General features: G+C 40.5%; 1 protein-coding gene across 32 annotated transcripts in view; it reads left to right on the forward strand.

Annotated features, from left to right (window-relative positions):
* KALRN (kalirin RhoGEF kinase) overlaps positions 1-27593 on the forward strand; it is a 501085-nt gene that overhangs the window by 216628 nt on the left and 256864 nt on the right. For all 32 annotated transcript variants that reach the window (XR_015289279.1, XR_015289280.1, XM_086897893.1 and 29 more), the window contains 2 exons: positions 5364-5556; positions 9344-9856. Coding sequence is in view for 30 of the 32 variants with exons in the window: in XM_086897867.1 (XP_086753993.1) it covers positions 5364-5556; positions 9344-9856 (706 nt within the window). In the remaining 2 variants the exon portion in view is untranslated. The remainder of the gene's footprint in view (positions 1-5363; positions 5557-9343; positions 9857-27593) is intronic.

A 27593-nucleotide genomic window follows, 5' to 3' on the forward strand; every position in this document is an offset into this window, starting at 1 on the left:
GCTCAACACAGCCTTGCTGAACCCTGACCAAGATACAAATGGGACCTGCATCTCTCAGAATGACTCCTAGGAGATCATAGGATCATGGTTACATATTGGAAAAAGGTTTTCTTACACCTACCTGATGTCTGTTGTCTGGGTGTCTGTTGTTCCTCGCTTTTACATCATTTACAACAGAATTGCTTTGAGTTCAGAGGCATTTTTCTTAGATGTAAAAATCGAACACCAAAATTAGTTGCTTGCTTGAGAGTAGCAGAAGAACCCATCTGGCAGCAGTTAGCTTCTGCTGCAGTAGGTGGGTTTTTTCTGCCTTTCTGTTCCCTTCCTGTTGACTTGGGGCCAGAGGCAGGAGTTGAATGTGGATGTTGTGCAGCCCACACATCTGCATTCTTGTGCCATTCACAGACACACCTCATGTTCCCTAAGAGCAGTGGCTGGAAACCAGAGACAAGAGGTTTGTCTTTGCCTGGACCTCACTGGCTCCAAGTCTTTTTACAGCACGTCACTGAATTTTCTCTAGATCACTGCTTTATGTCCATCTCCAGCCACTGTGAAACTGTCTTTGATTTCTTTCTTTCTTTCTTTCTCTCTTGTTTTAAAAAAGAAAAGTGAGAATGAGCGATTCATTTTCAGTGCTGAAAGAGAATAAACAAATTTAGGTCACAGTAAGGAAGAAAGGATTAATTGGAAGTGGAGTCTGGGTGGCTGTTTCTTCTCTAATTGTAAAAAAAGCATTGTGAAACCAAGTTCAAACATGTAAGAAGGAAAATCTAGGATGAAGACTGTCCATCTACAGTCTTTTAGGTGGCTGAAGTTCTCTAGTGGGTGCTTGCTGTGAGTTGTTTTTACAGAGTAATGGTGCTCTTGGGTTGTGCATCACTAAGTTCCTCTCCTGGTGTCTGATATAGCAGCACAGAAGGGAGATGTGAGGATTAGGAGTCACGAGTGTCCCAGGATCTTTGAACAGACAGTCAGTCTCATCCCACTGAGCAGCCACTGTCACTGGGGATGTGGGTGACAGCTCAGACTGACAGTGCAGGAACACATTCCTTAACTGGGATAATAAGCAAGGTACAATTTGCTGAGAAGTATTAAATAGAACAACATATTTTAATAAATAATGCTGGTTCAGCATGCTTGGCAAACAGGTCTAATAAAAAGTACCTGGTCTTTTAAATATACTGGAAAGTAAATTATGAATACAGGTACTGACTGTTTTTATTGAGAAGGTGAACTTCAAGCTCAACATTGTGATGTGAAATCAAAGTATGAAAGTCTGTAAGTAATACTGATTATAAACCTCTCTGTTTAGTTTTGTTTCCAAGCTGAGTAAATAAACTACACACAAAAATGAATAAAAAATTACAATTAATCAAAAATATTAGTATGTAAATCACTGAGGTGATCCTTGGTGATTTTGATATAGAAACTAGGCAGCAGAGTTAGTGAGGTCTCATATGAAATGAGGCCTTTGGGATAATAGTTTGTGCTTGGAAGCTTTTACATACCTGTTTTTCTCCTCTCCCTCCCCTTTTTCCACCCTCAGCTGTGAAGCAACTGGCTGACTACAGCCACATTTATCAAAGGAATGGTGATCTCAAAAATAATTAATTTCCTGCAGATTTTGCTCCTATGTGTTGATGCCTGAAGAGCTACTTATTATTCTGACAGTGTCTCCTGACAAGGTTATGCTGACCTGCCTTAAAAGAGATCTTGCTCTCTCCGTTAACAAATCATATTTAGAATGAGATGCTGGACATGTCAGATCTGGGCTTTTAGTGGTCCAACAGGAATGCTAAATGTGCTGTTTCATCATTAACTCATGACTGCAAAATGGGAATGGAGATATTATGTTATTTCAGCTAATCAAGTGCTGAAGCTTCCAAATGCCAGAAGCTTTGGCCAAACCATAAGGGTGAAAAATACACATAATCAATAGGTATCTGAAAGATTAATCAGAAAGCATAAAGTCCTTAAATTAATGTGGTACCCAGCAAGCCAGCTCTTGCCAAAGAAAATACAATTTAGAGTGTGCCTGAATTAAAGAGGAAATTTGAGAAAATAACCTTATGAAAGTAGCCTAGAAACCAAAATAGAGGTTTTTGGGTTTTTTTTACAAAATTATCACATCTGCCTCTGAGTTTCAATTTTATGCCTTTTTTCTTTTAAATCCAGATCGTAAGTATTATTTTTGCAAATATTCTAGGGTATTTTTATTAGACTTAGAAGCTGGTCTTTGTCTTTGCTTAAAAGTAGTGGAGCAACTGAAATGACTTATCAACTATCAAATAATTTCTGCTCACTGTTGCAAATCTAGTCCAGATGAGCACAGCCAAAAGGCTGATGGATTGTCCAAATACCTTGATTTGAGTGTTTTTTCCAGTTTCTGGTCAAATATCAATACCGGAAAAAAATTAAGCACCACAATCAACATTAATTGCCTTACTAAAGTGGTTACTTGTGCATAATAGATATGAGTATTGATGTGTCATCCTGGGAGCCAGGAATAAGGCATGTCTCGCTTGGAAAATGTGGAGGAAGCTCCGTTGCTACTGATGCTTTTCCCGATCAATTGCTAAATTGGGAAGGGTTTGAGTTGTTGCTTTTAAGCAATAAAGTTAATAAGCAGGGCTAGACTATTCAAAAGGAACCTCACGTCATTTCCTCAATCCATGCTGAGGTAACTGAAGAAAAACGACTGTCAGAGATGACAGATTGTCCCAGATTGTCTCAACAGAGTTTATCAGAGCTTCATTATGTCTAGGCCAATTTTTTTAGGATGTTGTCAATAGCTGGAAATATTTGGATATTGCAACTTAAATTAATATATATATAATTTATTTTAAAAAATAATTAGCCTGTGAGATGTCCCCACAATTATGTTAGCCTTTTGAGCTTTCACATCCGTATTCAATTTTTATTTTGCAGATCATGATTACTCATTATTTTTAATTCCCTGGATTTTCATTTATAGTTTCCTGAAAAGAATTTATTCCAGACAGCTGAAGACTGTAGTATGAATATAGGTAGCTGGAGACCTCCAGCAAGGCAGGCTCCTTAAACAAACACAAGCATAGCAGATGGTCACTGCCCTGAAGAGGTTATACTCTGAATAGTTTTCTTATCTCACATGTCCTTCTTTGAGATATTAGTACCTGGTTAGTATCTGGCTACCTGTTTGTGCAGGGTAAGTGCTCTTGAAGGCACCCTCTCTGCAACAAGATCTGCAGCTGGGAGTAGAAATAATGAGCAGGCAGCTTTCTGTCTTGCAACCATTTAAACACAGATAAATAATAGCTTTTGACAAGCAGGTTTAGAAACCAGGTGCTCATTTTTTGCAAAAAGTCGGAAGAATGTGGAGGTATCTGTTTCAATGCAGGCTGAACTTCTAGTCATGGTGCTATATAATCAAGGGTGGTTTATGTCAAGGTATCACTCTGCCTTTGCTCCACAGCTAGAGACAGGGTTTGATTTTGGATCTGTTTGTGTCTAAGACTTTGGTTCAGGTACATAAACAGACGACTTCAGTCTTCCAGTACATTCCTGTCCTGCTTACTGAAACAGGTCTTAGGTTGTTCATCAATAAGTATTAACTTACTTTAACTTTGTTTTATATCAAATTAGGTAACTTGGCAGGTTGGCAGTGGTGAGGGGAGCTGAAATGAAGCTAACACTGTCTATGCCTTGCTGTGGTTGCAATGGATAGTGGTGGTGTATTTATTTATTTATATCAGAAAAGACAGATTGCACTTACCTGTTACTTGTCCTCTGTTGGGGCCCTCCACATGTCCCTTTGGCTCCTGCATCTCTTTTTCAAGTGTTTGAAAAAATACTTGGAAAAATCTGTTCAGGATAACAGGGATCAGTGATTTGGCAGAAGTTCCTGAAGATCCTCTAAAGCTTTGCAAGAAAAATAACACAAAATACAAACCCCTTTCTATTCATTGCTTTCTGATTTGCTTCCTTGTCTCAACTCGTTCCAAAAGGCAAGAGGTTGTAGCACCCCCAACAAAGCTTCTTTTACAGCCTTTTTTTGGCATTAGTTACGAAAGGATTAGATGTCTGACCTTTCAGCAGTAGGTAAAAGGAGAATAAAAATATCTATGTTCCTGACTGTTTGGAATTGCCTCGTCTCCCTAGTTTTTCTTTACACTGACTGTTGTAGCAGTGTGCTCTGGATGTGCCAATAATGTTAAGGCAGAGGACCAAGCTTGTTGTCTCCAAGTGCTCCTGTCTGGCACTGTGTTGAGACTGTTCAAGTTAGCACACTCTCAACATACATTTGTCCAGTGCGCCTCCTCTGAAAAATATTCCTGTCCTTGTTCCAGCCCAGAAACCTAGTTATATGCTTTATAGAGTTGTTGTGGAATATGTAGGAAGTGGATCTTATTAGCAAGGAGAAAGAGTGTTTTAAGAAGTTAAAGAGGGAGAGTGCAGTGAAAATCCTTCTGTGTGTTTGTGCACTGGGAATATTTCTGTGGAGGCTAAACAGTCTTACAGTTTCTACATTATACCCATATCTCTTTTTCTGAGTATAAATATGACTATGTCCCTTGAAAAGCTGTGCTGAAAGCTGCACAGACTTGACTTGAATTGACCCATCCTTTTATTCTTTCTCTTCTCTTCTCATGAGGAAAAAGAAAAGATGTGTTTGCAAGGGAATGCTGTGGTGTTGCTGGGCCCCACGCATTGCCAGTGACCAGGCCAGATAACTGCCTTGGAATTCTGAGAAGGGAGGAGCACAGGCTGGGAGAAAAGTCTGACTGCAGATTGAAAAAGGTCCTGCAGCATTTGGAAGATCAATTGGGAGGGAAAAGGGCCCCAACGATAACAGTGCACATGCTGAGTCATATGTGCACTCCTGTCAGGGAGCAATTGCAAGGCATTTTTCTGGATGTGACACTTTTCTGGAAGTATTTAAAGGGGCCTCTAAAAATGAAGGCACCCAAATTTAAAAGTGGCCAGTAATGCTAAGGGAAAGGACCCTGCTTGTTGACTTTGGCTGGGTTAAATACGTTGAAACTAGAATCCATTGTATGTACACATAAAGAACTTTTATACAGATGTATTTGATTCTGTTTCCAATTGATGTGAAAGTATGTATGTTTTTAGTGAATATTTGAATTATACATGTTTGGAAAATTAGAGATTAAACTGTAATCTAGACACTTGAATTTCATGTAAATTACATTATAGTAAATTTAATATGACGTTTCTTATAGCCTTTATACTGTGCTATCTCTCATCTTTTATGTTAATCATTCCTTGCTTTGCTCTGAAGCACCAAACACCAGCAACAAAAGCCAAGTCTCACTGTGGCTGCCCACAATATTAATTATCATTATGTGCTTTTATTCTTGCAGTGAAGATGTTTGCAAACGAGGATTCACTGTTATTATCGATATGCGGGGATCTAAATGGGATTTGATCAAGCCTCTCCTAAAAACCCTTCAAGAAGCCTTTCCTGCTGAGATTCATGTTGCCCTGATTATAAAACCTGATAATTTTTGGCAGAAGCAGAAAACAAACTTCGGCAGTTCCAAGTTCATCTTTGAGGTGAGAGCCATGTAGAAATGAATTGTAAAGCATTATCTCTGATAAGAACTTTCCTTCAGGTAAAAAACCACCTGTGACTGAAAGCAAAAAATATATCTGAGGGCAGGTGGCAGGAGTGGGCTGATGTTTTGGGTTGTTTTCCTAGCACACTGGTGAAATGAATTGCATGTTTTATCCCAGAGGTTCACATAGTTCATTTTGCTGAGGGTTAATTTGTTTTTGGTGGTGGTTTTTTTTGTTTGGTTGTGGTTTTTTTGTGGTATTTATTTTTGGTTATATTGCATTAAGTCTTTCCTTTGTTTCTCATGGGAAAAAACCAAAAAACACAACACCAAGTCAGTCAAAATGCTAAAGATACAATTTTAGTTTACCCAACTTCCACTAGTGGCATTTTTTATAATAAAACACATTTTGTAAATTTTCACCTCTTTCATTTAATTGAGATTTACAGTTCAGCGATAGCGTAAGCAACTGTGAATTATAAGGTGCCTCAGGCATGTCCTTGGAGAAGTAACCAGTACATAACAACTGCATAATTAAAGGCAATTTTATTAACTTTGTTGTTGATGAAGGCAAACCAGCTGTGTTCTCTACAGCACTTCAGTTTTCTGTGAATTTCAGCTTCTTGCCCAAAAAGAAGCAAAACTCAGGTGCATGAAGTGCTCATGCATCAATCATGCCACATCTTGACTTAGTCATTGTGTTGTCTTTGAATAATTCACTGAGAAACACTTATATTGTTGTCTGTTTTACCAATCCATTCATTTCAGAGAGTCACAGAGATTTTGCATCTCTGGAATACAAAAGAGAATTTGGTTACAGCTCTTAATGTTTACTACAATGGAAGACTATTTAAATATCTATTTAAGTTTTGTTGAAGTCAGTGTTATATAAATGTGTCCTTATTTTCTACCTGTTCTTGCAAGGACCCTTGAATCGCTGTAGGGAATTAGATTGGTGTTACTCATTAGCACAATTCTACATTATTATCACATTTTAAGTGTTTGTAAATTTTCACAAAATCCAGCCAACTCATAAATTTTGCTTTGATCAAATGTCTTTACACTCCTTGATACCTTTGAGGACAGATGAAGTAACGGAGTTCAATTGTGTATTTTTGGAACATTTGTTTGTTTTTAAAATTAATAAATGCCTTCTGGAAGCTTGACATATATTTTTACTATGTGAAGTTGTTGTGATGATAGTAAAGAGTAAACTGTGACCAAATTATGCTTCATAGTTACAGCTCTGAGTCTGTATTGTTTGAAAAGCTCTGGATTTGTTTGCTGTAGATGCTGGAAGCCATTAAGGATATTTCCATTCTGTGTGTGTAATCAGTGCCTTTGAGCCTTAGTCTGTCTGCAGGGCTCTTCACATGGGTGTCCAATGGTTTACACATTTTTGGGCCAGAGGAGCGAAGCCAGTGCTTTCACTGTGTATTGGACCACTGCAGACAGAATCATAGAATGCTTTGAGTCCTTCAATTCCATGATTCAAACAGATTTCCTAAGCTGTGGTCTACCCTGCAATATACACAAGACAAGTCAGGGAACTTCTATTGAAGTGATTCTTCGGGATGCTGCGGTTTATCAATAAGCTCAGGCTCTTGGGCAGCTCATGCTCTTTCATAAGAGCTGTGAATATCAAACAAGGTCAACGTGGTCCCCATTATTTCATTTATGTGGGGCAGTTCACAGGCACTGTCCCTGCACTGACCTGCCATGGCAATTTCCCACAGCTCAGATCAAACACCAGGGCCTTGGCAGGAGTACACTGCAGTGCAGGGCAGTGCAAGTCTCTGCTGATTCACCCTGTCCCCAGTACCCAGTGTTTTAAGGCCAGATTTCTCTTTTGAGCTTAATGGAAGCATTATGTATGTGCCAGGGCATTGTAGGACCCTTAGTGGACACTGATGAGCTGGATTTTGGGGGGTGAGATTCTGGCACAGTGTTTCTGTGTCACAGTCCAGAGTGAAGCATGTACACAGATCTTCACCCAGAAAGAGAAGGAAAAGAGTTTGGTTGATGTATGTGAATTCCAACATTTCCTGCCACTTTGAGGAATGGACCAGGCACCTTATTTAGCATTAATTCAGAGGTGCCTTCAAGACTATTTTCTTTCTCCTGCTGAAAGAGGCTAAATAGTGGACAGCACTTTTTAAATTGATTTCAAAAAGAAGGATGAGCAATGCTGAGGAAACAGTAAGCACCTACCTGCCTCACTAAACTTCCTTTCATTAGAGTTTCAAGAACTACTTAAAAAATCAAACCTGAATGAAGAAAATTTCTGCTGAATTTGCAAAATGAAAAGCCTTTTTCCTGTCTCATAATGTCAAATTCTGTGCATGATTAGAGCAATGTTTCCATTAGCCTGACAGACTGCAGGGGTTTGCCCAAGAGTTAGCCATGAAGAGAAGTATTTCCCTGACAGGCAGTTAAACTCTAAATTGAATTATCTTCAAGGTCCCAGCGTCCAGGTCAAGAGGTTTAAAAATGTGAAAATGCTCTGAAGCTACATACTTACCTTCCCTCTGTTTGTTTGCTCCTCCCACTGTCCTCCCTTTTCCTCAAAGCAAGGAATGTTTTAAAATAATCTTTCTTCTGAGCTTAAATTCAGTACAATTTCAATTTCAATACATTGCAGAATGCCTGATATTTTTGGATGGATACAAATTGGAAGAAAAAGCCTATTATTAACCTTTAACCAATGCCTAGCCTACTGTTTTGGACATACTTTAGGATAATGGTCAGGACTTTAGGTGTTTTTCTTTGTAAATGATTTCTACAAGAGTGCTGTTATTATTGGGTGTTTCCATTTCTGACGAGCACAAGCTGTGACATTCTTTAGAGGCCTGATCATCTTTAGGGGATAGATGTGCAGTCACTGATGAAGAGACAAGCTTTTAAGGGCTGCCAGCTTGGGTGTTAACATGAGAGCATTGAAAATCTCTAGTTACATATGAAACTCTCTGCTCCTAATTTCAGAAAGAAGTAGTTTTTCTAAAATAAATGGGCAAAGTGATCACTTGCTGAGTCCTTAAACTGTAATCTGCTTTACAGACACCCAGTGCTTTTCTCTGTCACCACTTACTGAGTCTGAATGAATTAAAACCATTTCTCATTGATTGCCTATGATTCGTGAGCAGTACTTTCTATTGGCAATAAATTCTAGTTGTTAATACTTCAATGACATTTCACTTTTACATTGATTTTAGCTTAATTACATTAGGAATTGCTAATATGAACGGATGGAAAAAAGCCAACTAGAATAATTTGGAATAAGAAACCCAGCATATTCTCTGTTATAGCAGTTTGCAGTACCTGCTTCTGTTCATATACCTGAAACTTTTGCTCCTGTCTAGCCACTAGCTGGAGTATAACACAAGTAGCAGAGTGCCCGTAATGCCATATTTAGTGAACAACCATGTCCAGATATCCAAAAGCTGCAGTAAGAAGTCTTCAGTGTCCAACTGGGATGATGAAATCTGTGGCAGAAACATTTTCACTACATTTTTTTGATAGGCCAGCTGAAAAAGATGGGCATTATTCCAGTAAATATCACATCATTTAATAAGTAAATAAATAAATAAATAAATAAATGTCATTAGAAGCAAAGTTTTCTGTCCAATTAATATATCAAAATTAAGCACAGTCCTTAAGATCCTTTACAATGTTCCTTCAATTATGTATTGATGAGGAAAATACTTGCTTCATGCTGTTTAGGGGTTGTGCTGTTAATTCTGGTTGGATGGTCCCTGATTCAGATGCTGTCCTTTTCCCTTCCTTAGACAAGTATGGTGTCTGTGGAAGGCCTGGCAAAGCTTGTGGATCCTTCTCAACTGACGGATGAGTTTGAAGGGTCCTTGGATTACAACCATGATGAATGGATAGAGCTGCGTGTCTCCTTGGAAGAGTTTTTCAACAGTGCCATCCATTTATTGTCAAGGCTGGAGGATCTCCAGGAAATGTTGGCTAGGAAGGAGTTCCCAGTTGATGTTGAGGGCTCAAGAAGGCTGATTGATGAGCACACACAGCTTAAGAAAAAAGTGATTAAAGCTCCTGTGGAAGAACTGGATCGTGAGGGCCAGAGGTTATTACAATGCATAAGATCCAGTGATGGTTTTTCTGGTAGGAACTGCATTCCTGGAAGTGCAGATTTTCAAAGTCTTGTGCCAAAGATCACCAGCCTTTTAGACAAGCTGCATTCCACCCGGCAACACTTGCATCAGATGTGGCATGTCCGCAAGTTGAAACTGGACCAGTGCTTTCAACTCCGGCTTTTTGAGCAAGATGCTGAGAAGGTAAGGAGTGATTGGTTCCTTTTTTCATACTTTAAACAAGACTCTGTTGCAAGGGTGACCATTTTTTCTGTTAGTGGCAACATGAGGTGTTCATCATCAGTGTAAGTCTCATGTTGCCAGCAGATACTCTTCACGTGACTCATAAACCAAATTCACCAAGCTGTTGGATGTAGCAGGCATAGTAATATCAAAGAGTAATATTTCTGTGTTGCTTTTGGTGAAAGTTAATCTGCTTTTCTGTCTCATAATGAGTCTATTTGGTAGACATTTGCACAAGAATCTGGCTTTTTTCCCCTCCAGTCTTCTTTTACTAAGCTTATGAATATATTTATCTACTTGTCACAGCACCAAAAAATTTTGGGATTTGATTCACTGTGATTATTGTTTGCACTTCTTGGAGTCCATGGGAAATTTCAAGTATGGGTTTCAGGGAATTTACTTTAGAAAATTGTGTAGCGCTAAAGCCTTGGCTTTCTTAATGCAGAAGTGCTTGGCACTTTGTTAGGTGATTTTGTGAGAAGTCTTTGTTGGCACATTTAAAATTCCAGGCCACAGAGGTGGGGTATTCTCTGTGGAAGGTACTGAGCTCTCAGACTCTTGTTTATCTAGTCTGTATAGCCATCAAAAGAACCAATCTCTGAATCTTCTCTGCTTAATGTATTATCCAGTTGTTTCTCTAATGTGCCTGGATAGACCCAGGAGGAGTTGCAGAAGAAAAGCAGATTTCATCTGCAGGGGGATCTCATGAGAATGTGTTTGTTTTTTTTAATCAGCTACTAGTTAGTTTTATTTTAAAACACGGTGGAGAAGCACATTGCTGAAACATACTTTATCTTCAGTACTGAAGAACTTGACATTGGTTTTCAATGCATGTACTAAATACCTCTAAGACTTGCTAGGACTGAAAAAGCTCCATCACTGTATAATCAATCCTCCTGCTGGGAAAACCTTGAATTCAGATAGGTCCCAGATGAGACTCTAATATAAAAGTCACTGCAGCATCACTCAAGGATGCATAAGAGCAGAGTTTTAATTCCAAATGCTACAATAGTAGCATTCTCCCTGTTCCTTCTGTGCCATATGCCATAAGGAGGCCACTCACTTCTGTTCTTCCCAGCAGTGGCTGCACTTCAGTCAGTGCATCACTTTGGATTTTCAGTTTCTTTGGGATTATTCAGATGACCACTGCTCATTCATATAATTGTATAATTTGTTATTATTATTATTATTATTATTATTATTATTATTATTATTATTATTATTATTAAATATTATGAGTGAATTATTAGCATTTAGGAAGTAATCATAATTAATAACATTAAAAGATGAAAGGCTCTCTGATCAAGTCAGTGTTTGAGAAGTCCTTGTTGCCAAGCACTGTGGCATTGAAGGAAGTCTCCAGGGAGTTTCCTTTTTACTTCCTGCGCAGGCATGAAAGGATGGTGTGATATAAGTCTAGGCAACGTGACAGCAAATCTCTTTGCATGTGTTATTCTGAGATTGATATGTGTAAGGTCTAGGAAAGTCAACAAATACATGAAACTTTTGAGATGAAGGAAGAAGCAGTGGGAATGTGATTTCTGCCTTTGTAATCTTGAGCAATTCCAGTTTGACAAAACCAGGATTCTGCTCTTCTCTTCTTCATCTCCCTTACACTGACTAAACACTGGACTGGAGAGTCAGCTTCTCCCTGCTTAGGCTCTGCTTGCCTTTTCTTGACTTCTATATTTTCCCAAAGAATATAAAATATTTTCTTATTTTATATTCCCAAATCTGTGGTTTTAATCTTCTGAGTTTGTGAGTCCCTAAATTTTTTCCAGGAAGGGTTGCAGACATTTTAATGTCACATTTTGCACATGTAGACTGATGTAAAACATTGATGTGCTTTTCCTCTCTAGCTGCCTTTCTCAGCTCTCTTTGAAGCCATCTGACCACCTCAGACTGGAAAGTACTTGTTTCATAAAATGTCCACAGCTAAATCTAGTCTGAGTGCTGTCTCCACAGCAGAAATAGCCCCAATTGTGTCTGTGTATTGGATTTTAGAGTTTCCAGGTACCTCCATTTTCTCAGTTGCATTCTACTCAGGTACGACAGAGCAGAGCCCAGTTACTCTTCATCTCCTGGAGAGAGACACAGCTCTTTTTGTATAACTTGGACATGTCATTTAGCTCTAATCAAATGACAGCTCTAGTAGCCTGTGAAAGCTCAAACTCCAACATAAAATTCTTACCATAAACAAGGTTTTAGGGTCTTTTAAAACATCTCTCTATATTCATTGGATGATATTTCAGGAAACCTGTTCTAATCAAAAGAAAGTGGACAAGGACTTTTCATTTTCTGGACTTCTCTGATTTCAAAAATTTCAGGTGTCCTAATTGCCTGAAAAGTTCTTAAAAAAGGAGTAGGAGAAGAAAAAAGGAGCACAAGGACTAAAACATACAGTATTTTAAGGAAGGTTAATTTTTGAACCCTTTGGCATTACAGTACCCCAGATGTTAAAAGCAAATCAATTCCCTTTTCTTCCTCCGAAAGATCCCCTGTATTGGAACATTCAGAAATGGCAGTCAATGCCTGGACACACAAAATATGTAAATTATAGGCATTACAACTTACAGAAGTCTGTAGAGTTGTGTGCTGAACAATTCTCATTATTGCCAAAATAAACAGAGGGGGTGGCAGTCACAGCCTGAGCTTCTCCCACTCAAATCAGTGGGGGAGAGCAGGGCTCTCTGTAGAGAAACTGTGTCCCCAAGTCAGGCCTTCAGGGCTTTGCTTTCCTGTACTGGGGCCAAGGGGAAGGAAAAGTGGGGCTGTCACATAGGCACCAGCAGTGCAGTGAGATTGAATCTCCAGATGGAGACTGGGAGCTCCTTGAAGCTCAAGTCAGAAGGCAGGTCAGCCGTGTGGGGAGCTTTGGCAGAGGGGTGTGAGGAAGTTCACATGCTGTGCAGTGCTGACTGTAATGATCTGCTGATAAATAACACATTTCAGCTGCTGGCAAAGCCCTGACCCTCACTGTTCAACAAATTTATTCCTCACCAGCTAATGGAGAAATACGTATGCACATACATATAATTTTGAGACTAGAACTGAGGCTTCACTTTTACTGGGTAGCACGGAAAATATTTTTAGTCACAAGTAACATTAAAAAATGTGTCCCGGTCTAAATTGAATATTGTTTGAAATAAAAAACCCACAACCAACGTAGATCCAAGTATTAGAACTATCTGAGAAATGATACTTGGTTGGTGGAAATCTGGACAGGGAGAAGAATTCAGGCAAGAGTCCACATGTTTTACACTTGAATAAATATCAAAAAAAGACAAAAAATTATACTTACACTCTGTACTTTCCAGCTTTTCTGGAAATCATTTGTAACTGGCACCCAATTTGACTTTTGTAGGAATTTCCACATCATTCTGTGTTGGTTCCACACCAATTTTACTACCCCGAAATGTATGTGAATGAAAAACATCTATCATGATGTAATCAGCGTTGTCCATGTTAAGCATAAACAGTACAGTCACCATCTGGACTGGGCTGCGGGTCTGCACTGTGAGCTGCTCGCAGCAGAGCAAGGAGCTGCTCTAACACTGTGGGGCTCAGCCCCAACAGAAGGCAGAGGGGGCTTGGTGTGTTCTCTCTGTCCTCACCTCCCCTTCTGCTTCCTGACTTCCTACACAGTCCACTACCCAAAGGCGAGCTCCAAAAGATGGAGTTAGAACATGCCACGAGTGAATTTCATTGTAAGCTTGCGGCAGGAGAAACATTTTATTTGGATCAGGCCAGCTTTGTAGAAAGTCTAGTGGCAAACCACAGGCCACATCTAGTCTTCAAGGAACAGTGAAGTAGCGGGCTTACAGTCAAAACCATCAGCCCCATGTAAACTAAGGCTTCCCTTTGAAAAACATGGCTCTGCCAGTGATTTTCCCTGTGGAGCAGGCGCTGGGGAGCTGTGCAGGCTGCTGGGGCTGCCGTGGTACTGCTGCTGCGCGGTGGCCGCAGGGACAGCGAGCGGAAAGCATGGATAACTTGCAGCTCCTACTCCACAGCGGCTGTAGCTCCCATTTCCCTGCTGATGTGACCAGCCCAGAGCAACAGAAAGATTTCAGTGAGTGCAGGAGTGATGGGAATGTGATTAACAATGCAAAGCTCATAGATAGGAGGCAAGTTTGGAGGAGAGTATAAGCAAAATGGTTCAGAGGAATAGGGTGCAGTAACAGTTGCAGCAGTTCTGCATCCCTCTCCCTGTGCAAGTGTGGGCAGTGAGATCATGGCACTGGGCAGACTCTGCCTTTCTCCTTCTCACACCCACCTCTGGCCCCTTCCTCAGTCAGGTCTCCTTAAATAAGGAACTGATGTGTTATTCTACAGAGTAGATGCTATTAAACTCAGCCCCCATGGAGTGAAATAAAGAATGTGACATTTGATTTCTCAAGGAGGAAAATCACAGATATATCAGCCGTACTTGACTCCTGTCCAGTGTCCCATTCCAATTCCTAATGAAAATATTGGGAAGACTCCTATTAATTGTCATAGATGCACATTATACCCATTAACTAAAAGTATACCCATTCTGAAGTGCCAGATGAAATTTAGGAGTTCCTAGTTTAGAACATGACTTAACACCAGGCAGAGTTAGTCTAGAACAATACAGAGAAGCTCCAGTTCAACAGCAAAGTCAGTGGGAGAGAAGAATATCCAATAATAATCCAAGTATTTGAGCCATGCTCATACAGGTTTTGGAATATTACACATGCCAAGGGTTCATGTTCCTCAAAAGGAAGGAATGTTCTGCAAGCTACTCTTTGTCTAAAAAGATGGAAGATGGCTTTGATTGATAATGGAATACAAAATGTGGAAATTCATGCTGTGGTTTAGGTGGGAAAAGATGGCTTTAAAGAAGAAACATTGATATCTAGATGTTTGAGAGAAAGGAAACCATCAGTACATTTGTGATTATATGACACCCACTTTAACTGTTTCCTACATTAGTTTCCCACATTCTGCATTTGAAAATTCTGATGCTGTATGTTCTGTAATAAAATGCATTACAAATCTGATGATATGATCCTTCTTGCTAATAGGAGGCAGCTTATTTTATTGCAGTCCATTAAGTAGAGCAATTGTAGCTGCTCTTTTAGTCAAGGGAAGCATTTCCTAGAAATGGGTCCTAGCCGACTTTCTGGAAAAGCAGCATAAGAAAGATTAAAAACCAACTTTGCTTCCTTTTACATTCCACATCACCTCTAAGTTTTCTTCTTTTAGCAGTGTCGAAAGACCCTTGAAGTGATGCATAAAGCAAGTTTATAGAGTTTTCCTGTTTGCAACATGTCATATTAACCCTTAAGGACTTGCATAATTCCATCAGGCCCAGCACCTGGGACGGGCCCCTCTGACTGAGATAAAATCCACTTAGTGAAGGACCATTTCCCCTCTCTTATTTCACTGCTGGAAGCACTTGGTTTCTTTGATCTGTGTTATGTGCCATATATACAATCACCTCCAAGGTTTCATGTGAATTATTGGTTTACAATTACTGTGAGAGGGATGTGTCCCAGGGAGTGAGAATGGGAAGCTATGAGGAGAGTTCTGAGAAGGTGACAGAGGAACCTTTCATATGTGAAATGAATAAAAAATGAAGGAGTTCAGGGGAGGTGGTTAATTAGAACTGGGGGGGAGGCTGGAAGTGCATTAAGAGGAGACAGAACCACAGTCAAGATTAATAATGAGAGCACATCTGAAGTACATATGCCCCATGTGCTGTTTGACTATGAAAGGATTTGTATTGAATGAATGGTATTTAGCAGTTAACAGTAATAATCATACAGGCATGATAATAATGGATTAGACACGGATTTTTGTATAGGATTTAGATTTCATTTAAGTTACGTGAGCGCTGAATTGGTGTGCAAAACTCAGCATGCTCTGGATTTTCCATCTTAGTACTTTTACCATGAATATCACAGTGAGTGAGCATTGCAATAAGGAGATTTCCTGCAGACTTTGAACACGGGGGATGCTGTTAGACCTAAGGTCTCCATAAGACTTCTACTATAAAAGGAGTCAGTAAGCTTAGTGTCTTCTGCAGAGATTTGACTGAGGGTCTAAGTGAGATTAATTTAAGCATGTTTCTGTCATCCTTAACCTATTTCAAGTGTCTGTGCAGAGAAAGGACAGGGCCTTGGTACAGATACTGCCTGGAAAGGCACTAAACTGCCTGCCCATGTTTGTGAACAACCACACGTTTGCAGAGAGCTTTATAAGAGTAACCAAGAATTTACTGCTGAGCATAAATGAAATCTCTTACCCATAATTCCAGAAAAAAAGTTCTCAGAGGACCAACTTGTTGGTGGTACCTACCCTCTCAGCCCAAAGCAACTGTTTCTCTCTTCAGGTGAAAGAATTTGGTTTCAGGTTAGTTTTAGCTGTAGCCCTAATCTGGTTTAATTTTGGTGCTCCAAATCTCCCTGAGCTGTCTGCTAAAAGCCCAGAGGCCTGGTCTTGTAAAGTAGAGAAAGTTTCAGCTGCTGTTGAAATCTGTGAAGGACTCGAGGTCTCTACGAGAGCGCCCAGTGTCAGCCCTGAGTGAGCTGGAGCAGTGTGGCGTTCCCTGGTACCAGCTACTGGCTCTGGCTCCAGCCCTGCTGCTGGCAGGGTCACCCATGGCCACCCACTGATGGTAACGGGACCATGTCTCCATCTGTCCTTGCTGGTGTCTCCATCCCAGGATTCCAGCTGTGTTAGTTCATATTTGCAACATTATGGGCAGCCTGATTTGCCAGGGCTTGCAAGGGGCCTGATATATGAATAATGAGCTTTGAAATCAATTCCTGACACAAATGGTTCTTATTTTTATTGCACAGAATAAATATACAGATCTCTACATTTGTGGATCTGGAATAGACATTGCTCAAGTGTCTTTGAATTTAGTCAAAGTATTTTAAGTTGCCTTAACATCTTTGTCTTTTTTTATGCAATGGACTCTCAAAGAGAGCACGTAGTGTCTGTTCTCTCCTGAAACCTTGTTTCCAAATCTGGTATCTTCTCTCCCATGCTGCCAGTGAAAAATGCTTTATTTTATAATCTGAAGTTTCCCTTAGCATATGGTGCCTTTTTCTTGCTATAGAGATTCTCACTAGACAACTGTTCATAATAAAATCAGGCCTGGGATGCCAGTGCTGGGAAGGAAAATCAGCTATCAGCCAAAATAAGCTGCCATGTGAATAGAAGGTCATCATCTCATCCCATGATTTGTACTTAAGCCCACTCTGAAACTAAAACAGCAGAGGGCAGGCCCCATGCTCAACATGAAATATTTTCTGACACATCATTTCTAATACAGGCAGAACACAGAAAATAAGTGCAGATAGGTTCCTTACTTGTTGGATTGGCAGACACCATCTTACAGTATCAGATCATAAAATGTTGGAAAGATGATTATATAGGTCATAGGGGAAGGAAGCTTGAATTGAGACTGAGCTGGTGCATAAAAAATAAATAGTTGAGTGCATGCTTGTATGATATCTAGCACAGTGAGATCCTGAATTTGACTCTGATGTTGTTGTTTCCAACAAAGAAATGCAGATTTTCAGTTGAAAATGGCCCTTGGAGATGTAAGGGTATGAAAACATTCCTGTGGAATACATATGTACATCCATGGCTGATCTGGGTTGCTTTGGCAAATACTGGGAATATTCTGCTTCACTTAAGCTGTTTTGAGCAATAACTCTTCTGATAGCATCAATCAACATGGGAAGTTCATATCAAAGGCGGAAACTGTACATCTATTCTTAAAAATCTGTGTATTTCCCCAAATGAACCTATGCCAGCTTTAATCACTTGTATTTAATTACTTCACACTTCCTAGAACAAAAGAGGCTCTAATAAACAGGTGAATTGAAAGCATTTTGCAATAAATCTATTGTAGCAGGTTTTAATTAATTTTCAGTGTTTATTCAAATGTGTTCTTTATCATGTTTCTTTTCTGTAGCATTTTAAAATAATTGAATTTTTGCTACTGAGTACTGCTTCTGCTTTGTCTTGAAGCACATCAGTACTTGCTGTTATGGGTGAACCACTATGAGGTGTTCTGATGCAGCTGGATCAGAACTGGAACAGTATGATGTACTGATATTTTCTGGAAGCTCAGTTGTGGCATAACAGGCTCAGGGATTTCCTGTATTACTGGGTTTACCTGGTCTCAGAAGTTTTTATTTTTTTTTAAACAAAGCAGATAAAAGAACAGAGTTTGCCTAGAAGCAGAAAAAACATTATAACAAGGGGTGTTTGTGCACAGAGCGTGATGACAGTTCCTTGTGATGCTGTGAGTGTAGATGTCATGTGCTAAAGAGATTTCATGGTGGGATCATCACCTTCCCTTTTGGAAGGCTCTGAGAGTGACAGCTAAACTGTGTCAAATCTGCCATTTCCTCCCATGGGCACCAAAGAATCACTGGGGAGCTGTGGGGGCAAATCTTCAGCATCTAGAACAATAAATTACTTGCAAACCCGTTCAACTTCAAGAGGAGGATGAATCCTGCATAGCCTGCATCTCTCAGTTCAGAACCTGCATGTTGGCACTTGCTGTCTTCGCAGGCTGCAGTTCTGAATTAAAGATGCAGCGAGCTGACATCTGCTCACTTTAATCGGAAGTCGCCTTCTGACAGGTTGCTAATGGCATCCACAATTTGTTGCCCCCAATCTAAAGTGAAGAGTTGTCAGAGCGAGAAGTAATCGTGGTGGGCTCTGTGGGAAGTGTTCATTACTTTGACCACTGCTGGTCACACTTAATAAGATCCTGTTCTTGGTACCTGTAGGAAAAAAAAAACACCCACTAGATTTTTGCAAGATCAGGAGATCATTATAGAAGTTATTAACTTTCCTCAAAGCACAAAAAGAACTCGTTTCTGCTAATTGGACTGTAAAAGAAAAAAGCCTTCATTATTAGTGATGTTCCAAAGGAGCTTGCAGCTTTTCCACCATGTCAAGCTTGTACCCTGCATTTTCCTATTTATCAGTCAAGACCAGGGGGTTTTCTCTTGTGTGCCAATACCATTGTGAACGTTTGCTTTTCTGCCCTTCCATCCATCAGTAGAAAGATTGGAGACAAAGCTAATAACCATAGGACAAATTCACAAGTACACACTGACTGCTTTGTGTTACTCCTACAACTGAAAGCATCTACAAACCCCATTTTGCCATCTGGTTTGAGGAAGTGTGGGATTGCCTTGCCTGCTGAGCAGAGCAATACAGGGATCGGGGTAAATATATATATCAGAAATTCTCTTCCTTGTGGCTGTTATTCTGGTGGTGAATGTCACCTTCCATTGCTGTACCCATCACTTCTTTCTCTGTGGCAAAGGGGTAGGACCCTTTTGTAACCTCCTATTGACATTTCTGTTTCTCCTGCACCAAGTCTGCTGCTGCTGGTTCAAGAGCTCTGAGGGTACAAACTTCCTCCCTTAACACTTCCACGACCTGAGTTCAGACTCCAGAAACAAAGAACACAAGAATCTTCTGAAGGCATTCGTGCTAATTTTTCAGATGTGGACAGCTGTCCATCAGGAAGGGCAATCATCTGCCAGACACTGATTTCTGTTGAGTGGATTGGCGCTGTAGCAGCAAAATTAAGTGCAAAGGATGCATAGTTCAAAACTAAAAATCGGGAATTAAAAGCCACAGGGGTTAACTGCCTTGCCTGCTGTCGCACAGGAAGCCTGTCCTGCAGTGGGAGTCCCGATCTGATGTGTAAAATAAACATCTCAGTGCTTTCCTTCTTTCTCTATTAATTCATTCTGCCCTGTGCTGCCAGATCCGCTGGGGTTTTTTTCTTTTACTGGAAGATAAATATGCTGCCTCCACAGCACTTGGAATTGAACCTGATCTTTTTGATGGGAATGTAAAAACAGCAAGAACGCCTCGCTCCGCTGCTGCGGCTCGGGGTGAGGAAGAGTTGCGCGTTTCCTTGATGCTGAGCGTGCCCTGTGGCACAGTCCCAGCCTCTGGGGCCGCTGTGTCCCATTGATGCTGGAGCATCCAGCACAGCTCGTGACCCCGGGGTGTCAGGGCGCAGCACTGCCCGAGCCATGGCGCAGTTCCTGCTCTGTTCTCCTCGCTGCCCGTCCCTGCCTGTGAGGAAGCGGCTCCGCTGCGGCTGGAACTGGAACATGGTGTGCTCTGCTATTTGGAGTTTCCTGCCGCCGACACTGGATACGCACTTACTATTCCTCCTGCTTCCTCCTTGAGCATTAGAATGGGTCCAAAAATAATTGAAGGCAGTATGTTCTGATGGAATATTTTTGCATTTGCAGAAATTTCCTCTTTCTTTCGCTTGCCAATTTTGATAGGGAGCATTTTGAGACTGTTTCAGCATCTACGACTTGGCACCTCTGGGAGGCACAGGACTGCTCCTCTGATCAGTGAGGCACAAAAATTAGTTTTGTGAACAAACCTGAACAAACTTAAAACACATTTTTAAGGATGATTATAGCATGTTTTAACCACAAAGTTCTGGTTTAGCTAATGAAGATGAGAAGACCCAAATGATCTAGAGGGCAAGAAAGCCCACACTTTTAGAAAAAGATGAGAAAGCTGTTATTTTATTCTTTATTGCTTTGATCCTCAAAAAGGTTAGGTGTTAAGAGACTAGCTGTCAGGAAATAATGTAATTAAGCTGTACATGAGGTTCACAGACTTATTGTGCAGCATCTTTTAGATGTAGCCATGTGATTATTTCTAAATTAATGTCTTCCTGGCCTGGCTGAAATGCTTTCAATGGCCCACACTTGGCAGAGCTTGGGATCTTAAAAACGTGTCTTAAATTACCCTTCATATCTATTTATAGGGAACAGATAAAGGTGGGTGAGCAGCTGAGAGGTTGTCTTCTCTGGTGAGGGTTGAAGAGGAAAAACCAGGAGCATGGTCTGTGGATAGCTTCCAGAAGTATCAGTGTCATTTTAAACCAGGTGTCCCTGACTTTTCTTCTTATAAAGTGTGCACATTACAGAGAAACTAATTCAGAAATATTTTCTTGAACCCTCATGTCTTGCAAGACCCCTCTGTATTATTTGGCACCAGAGTCCTGGATGCCTCATGTCCTGCACAGGTGCTGAAGAGGTGTCACAGACAAAACAGTCTTGAATTGAGGAATTTTGCTGGGTTTAAAGCTTATGAGCACAAACTTTTCATCTTGATTTGGGTGTTGAAAGGAAAAAGCAGGACACACTGCCATAAACACGTACTTTTCACCAGCTTAAATTACCCTCATTTTTGTCTTGGTTTATACCCAGTCCATTAAAAGTTTGTTTGGTGGGCAGCGGGGCATGTCAGAGATAATATTCACATAAGTTTGTTTTCACTGCTGTTACAGCTATTCTCTGATTCTTATTTTGATTTCTGCTGTTGTGCCTTAGAGTTCCTGTTCTGACATGGGCCACTCATCCCTCAGGTGTGACCCCACAGTGTGTCTGCAGCACAGTGTCCATCAGCACCCCTCATTTTCTTTCCCTAAGAGCTTGTATCCAGGTGTTGTCTGGCAGCATGGTCAAGCTCTGGCATGTGGTGATTCTCCCTGATGGGGCCTCCCCTGGTGCCAGGGCTGGTAGGATGTGGGTGGTGGCAGCTCAGGACTCCCTGAAGGCCACCTTGTGAGATCCAGGAGCATTGCCAAGGGGCAGTCAGACCCAGTGCCAGCTGCAGAGCCACCTGTGCCACCTCACCAGGTGCAGACACTGTCTGCCCTCCCAGCTGCACAGGTTTGCCAGAGGCAAGGGGAAACATTGAACTGCTTGATTTATGGAATGGGTTAGGAGGGGCTGGGTGCCCCAAAGCCCGGTGGAAAGCTGACATCCTCAGCTTTCCAGCCGTGCAGAGATCTCAGCACCAGCCATGAAGCACCTTGGTATGTCAGGTGTTTAAAGCTGTGGTTACTCCTGGCTGCCTCTCTGGGCCTCAGGCAGATGTGGGTTTGCTAGGGGAAATGCCACAATTCTTGTACAAACCAGCAAACATCTGTCTGGCTGTTTTGTTCTTAGTGGCAGCTATTTGGAATCACAGGAATGTCACACATTCAGCCAGGAATAGAAACAGGGTCTATAACAAAGTCACCAAACTCCTACAGCATTTTCAACTGAATGAAAATTTCTTCTGAAAACTGAGAGGAAGATCCCCATCTTGGGGGGAAATTTTCGTAATTTACACTGTGTTTTCATGTGGCTGTTGTCTGTTTATATCTTTTAGGATTACATTTTCTATCCAATCAATGAATTAATTTTCACTTAGACAGCAAGGAGTTCTCTGTAGATGATCTGTGCCTAGAGAAGGCCATTTCCATTTTGAGGAACAGAAAGTCCTTTCCAGGAATGCCTGAGTGTTTGATGTTACTAAGTGTGGTGGAAAGGTGCAGTATCTCAAAAAAGCAAGCAAACAATGCAGACGTATAAAATACGCCCAGATGTCATTAGTTGTGTTTATGTGTTCAGGATCTGTAATTTTCTCCCACCTTCAACAGTAAAATTCATACTTCTCTATTCAACACTAGGAATCACATACCTTACACTGTGCATGGCTGTGGCTTGATATGTGTCAGGAAAAAAATACACAGATCTCTTACTCTGGCATTTAATAGGAACATTCAGTGTGAGTATGTTGGAAATGGTGCTCTACTCTAAATACAAAGCTATTTGTCACGTCACACATCTCGCTAATTTTCTAGTGGGTTGACAGTTGGGCCCATTGTCTGGAATAATTTAATGTTCTGTAGCCTTACTTACTGTACTCTGTGAATCATATACACAGATATTCATGATGGAAAAACTGTGTTCATGCAGCATTGAGGTTTACACAAATACAGCTGTGGGTCTGAATCTTCAGCTGGTGTAAATTGGCCTCGTTGGAACGACACCAATTTATCCTGGCCGTGGACTGCACCGAACACATGTGAAAGGGAAAGATCTGGCAGAAGAATTGGCTTGTCCATCACCATCTGTAAACACAAGACAAACACAAAAACAAACACAACGTTGTGTTTAGGCCCTGGCTTAGCAAAGCATTTAGATGTATGCAGAGTTCTATTTTAAAGCTACAAGTGCTTTGATTTAATTAAGGCTGTATTTATAAAGTGGCAACAGGAATTACAGCAGATTGGAATTTATTTTTTTGTTAAAATGGTTTTCATAATATTTGTTGGTTTATGAAAAAATATTAAATGCACTATCAAAGTTTTCTCTAAGTCCAAAATTTATTCTGGAGCCACTACCCTCCTACCTGAGAATAGCCATTTTTCTGGTGTCTGTGGAGGTACCCAACCTACTGCAAGGGTCCTGTGTGCACTGGTGGACATTAATGACCAACTTCACTGCCAGCTTTGCCACATCCCTGCTCTGGAAGGCCCTGCTGAGCCAGACACTGATCCATCAACTCATTTTGTGACATGACCTGGGACCTTCCTCATTGCTGTGGACCTGTGATGTGGCCATGGGGCTGTGTCTGAGCCTGGTTACCCTCACCGGGCCTGATCCTGATCTGCTGGTTGACTTTATAACTTTAGCTTGGACTTGTCACCAGAACTTGTGCAGTGTCTTCTTGCTTACATCTGGTTGCTGTCAGCTGTAAACCCCAGGGGCTGTCAGACTGGCTCTAGTTAATGAAGCCCCTGTTCTGCCTGCTATGTCTTTGTTTCTGGCTCCTTATTCCTGAGGGACCAGCTAGCCTGCACAGCCAGTATCAGTCCTCTGTCCTGCTGAATTTAGCTCTGAGACTTGACTGGAGAGGTTTTTTCTGTATTCCAGGTAGAAGTCCTGATTCTTTCGACTGTTGGCATTTCCCATGTGTTCCTTCATGGGCATGTTGCACTTCTGCTGGCCTTTCCCAGACGTTTAGGTGACCTAGACATATGGCTGGTTCCAATTAAACTGTAGTTTTGATTCTAGTCTGGAGACATTGGGGGAGTTTCTTGATTGTCTCTTGTAAAGTTAGCTCACATGCAATTCTTTCCTGGATCATGCCCTTGCATGTCAGTGTAGACTGTGTGTGTACCACAAATCTGTTGCTCAGTATTCTTTTTCTTCAAATACTGGCTAAATTCAATTGCAAAAGATGTGAGAAATATGCCTTGATTTTTGTTTAATGGAGTTGTTGTGGATACTTGAACTCCCTTAATGAGATAGGAATAGACCTTGTAGCTGGAAACTTTTTAAACCTCAAGAGAGGGACTCTGGCAGTTACTGTTCTGTGTGTGTTATTATTTTGTTTATATTGTGGAAACATATAAAAATGAACTTGCTTAGCTGTAGATGCTCTTAGAGTGGAACTTTCCACTTTCTCTTGTAGATTATTCTGGGTAACACTGGCTGGACTATTTTGAAAATACAAAATGCACATGGACTCTTAAATGGACCTCCCTTTAATAAGCAATGTATGCTTACCTCCAGCATTTCCCAACCTGTGAATCATGGATAGTAAGTTCCTTAGTGGTTGGTAAAGGTATTTGATTAAACAGATTTAGTCTTTGAAGACCTTAAGTGGCTACAGTGCTTGCCTTGAAAAAAAATTTATGGGGTCCACAAATTGGAAGACATTGGAAAGCACTAATCTAATAGGGATTTCATCTGACATATATTTAGTGATTTACCCTCTCCACAAATACAGGCAAGACATTCTTTTATATTAACATTTTTTGTCTCTTTCTTAGCAGTACATGGAGGCATGGTGAGAGAATGCATTTATGACTACCTGGATTTCAAAACCCTGCCTCATATTTTCCCTAAATGCTCTTGAACTTGTTCTTATTCAGAATATCACCCAAGTTGTGCTTGTCAGAGCAAATCACATAAACACTACTGGTCTTTGTCAGTATTTGTGCAGGGAACTACCAGGAGAAAAGATAGTGAGGCAAAGCAGAAGGTACTGACGTTGATCCAGCAGCTGTTGCTCTCCCATTTTTGTATCTCCTTTTTTAGAACTGATGCCAGAAGCACTGCACAAGTTATCCTAAATGATGTCAGCTGGAGTATTTCCAAAAAAGAAATAAAATCAACATTTCACAAAGTCCTTAGGGTTAGTCCTTAGGATCTTAGTTGGGATTGAATGATATCCATGAACTAAAACAAGCACAGAGAAAGGAAGGCTATGTATCTTAAGCTTCAAAAGAGCTGGGTTGTAGTAAGACAAACAGCACAAGAGACAATGACCCTGCCTGGTCCACAGTTTAACTGGAAAATGTTCAACACCTGGGAGAACTTTTCTAACTTATTGGGAAGTGTTGACCTAAGAGAAAATGTGTATAAACTGGACATGAGCCTTGTGTAGATCAGAGTATGTAAAGAGCTCAGTAATGGGAGCAGAAAGTTTTTGGAATTGCTTCTCATAGGAGGAGCTGAGCTATAGCCCTTTGCTAGTTTTCAGGTGGAGCTTCATCTCTTTATGAAAGGAAATTTTATCTTGTGGTTGGCTGACAAAAGCAGTGATTTGACTTGATCTGAATATCCCTTTGGAACTGTTTTCTTTATATGTATTCTATATTGTTCCTCAAGATGACATGGCTATAATGGCTATCATTCTGCCCTTAATTAACCATATAAGTTTGATATCTATGGCTGAGAACTTAGAGAGATGATTTGCTACATGCCAGTTCATAATTAATTCCAGCCCTAGTATGGTGTTCAGTAGATTTGGGATTTGTTATTTCCAGCATGTATAAACAATTTCATTAATAAATATATTCAGTTCACTGGCTGCCAAGGCCATGAGGGCTGTAATCCTCCCATCAATACTGCTGGCATAGGGTGTGCTGCCAGCCATGTGCTGGGCACATCAACCTGTGCTGTTCTGTACCACTGTGGTCAGAATCCAGTGCTAATGCTCCTCAGCAGGCACTGACAAAAGCCAGAGAGCAGAGGTTTTTATCTGAAATTATGTTATAAATCTCATTTTAGCTGATGTGGAGCTGGACTGTGCACAGCCTGCATACATGCTGTTCCATATCTGTGTGTTTCTTGTCTGTTCTCAAACAGCTGTTCTCACCCTGTACTCACTGGCCTGCCAGATGTTACAAATCCAGGGGAAATATGGAGTCACATTCTGCCTCTGCAGGACTTACTCATGACCAGCTTGAGACCTGCTGTTTGGTCTAACACTTAACCTGGATTTTCTAGTAACTCATCAACTATGATGACAAAACATGAGGTTAAGAACTCATTGCTGCCAGCAGGGCTGATGCTGCAGATGTGATCTGATACCCTAATCTCAAGTGAAGTTGCCTCAAAACCACATCTGTAGTAATTACTGGTGCATATATGATCACTAGTGACAGTGGGGCTAGATCCTTTACAATGCATGGGGAAGAGACCCTTTAGATCATACTTATTTCTTCTGACTCTCATAAAAGACTGATTTCCTTAATTAGATGTAGCACTTACCATTTTTCAGCATATGCATTCCATTTTCTTTATGTATTGTTAGAAACGGGACTACAAGAGATAATCACACTGAAAGTTTATCTTCTTTTTTAAATGTGCTTAACCCCTCCCCTTGCATCTCAGTCACTGGAAAACTCCTAATTACTTAACTGGTCTCCAGATTATCTACAGCAATGTGGAGAAGTGCCAGTCTGGGAGACATTGAGGACAGCTGGTTCACATGTTTTCAGTGATGTAATGTCCAATCTTAGTTATTCCGTGCTGCTGTTTAGTGTGAATTCATGACTGCAGGAGTGATTAGAAGGCTTGAGAGCAAAATTATTTCACTGGCAGTCAGCATGACTCCAACTAAGAAGTAAGTCCCAGGAATAATTAAAGATCCATTAATTTTGTGATAATCACTAGACAAGGTTTGTTAAGAGTTGTTTTTATGGATGGGATGAGATCAATTGATACAGTGCTGTATAGCAATGTTAGAGCGACACAGATAATCTGTTTGCTGAGGTACTCTATCTGGCTTAAACTGATCTCATGGGGCACATTTTCCACTCTTTGATATTTATTGTACTAAAAACTCATTGCTTTGACAGGGGGAACTTACTTGTAAAGGATCTTGAACATTTTTCCAGGAGCCCACATTAGCCCCTTGAAAATTGGGCAGTCTTTGCAGGGTTGAGAGAAAGCAGTTGTTGGGTCATTGCCAAGTTCACATCCGTAATGGTGCATTTTAATTAAACAAACAAGGCAGCACACTTGCTTCAGGAACACAGGAAACATCAGAGTTTCTCATGTGGAAAACAAGTTTCACTTGAAAGCTTTCAGGAAATATTGCTGCTAATATGGGACGGGCCAGACTGTGTTGACAGACCTTCATATCGAAACCTCCTGGCCAAGCATTGCAAACTCATGGCACCATCATAACTCACATTTCATTTGGTGTTTTCAGAGTCTCAACTTGGGGTTATATTATTATGAGAAAATTGTTTAAGACCATTTTAGAGTTTTTGGTCAAAGAAAAAAAGTTTGAAAACACAATCCATTGTATCTCAAAAGCAAATAAGACCCCATTTTTAGGTTTTTATTTATTTCAATTCCGTCATTGTCAAGGAAATTTTGTGAGCTGTGGTACTGTGTAATACATTTCTCATCATTGAGGTCTATTGCTCAGTGTTACTCAAAGTTCTTGAAGGACATCCTTTAAACTGTTGTATATTTCAGTTCATTTAACAAGACAAAAAAAGGCAAATCATCTCTTAAACTTTCTTTTTTTCTTAATAGTTTATTATTTTACATTAAAAGGGAGAAGCATGGTTTTACTT

The sequence above is a fragment of the Cyanistes caeruleus genome, chromosome 7 (assembly GCF_971803275.1).
Source record: "Cyanistes caeruleus chromosome 7, bCyaCae1.hap1.1, whole genome shotgun sequence".
Classification (NCBI taxonomy): Eukaryota; Metazoa; Chordata; class Aves; order Passeriformes; family Paridae; genus Cyanistes; species Cyanistes caeruleus.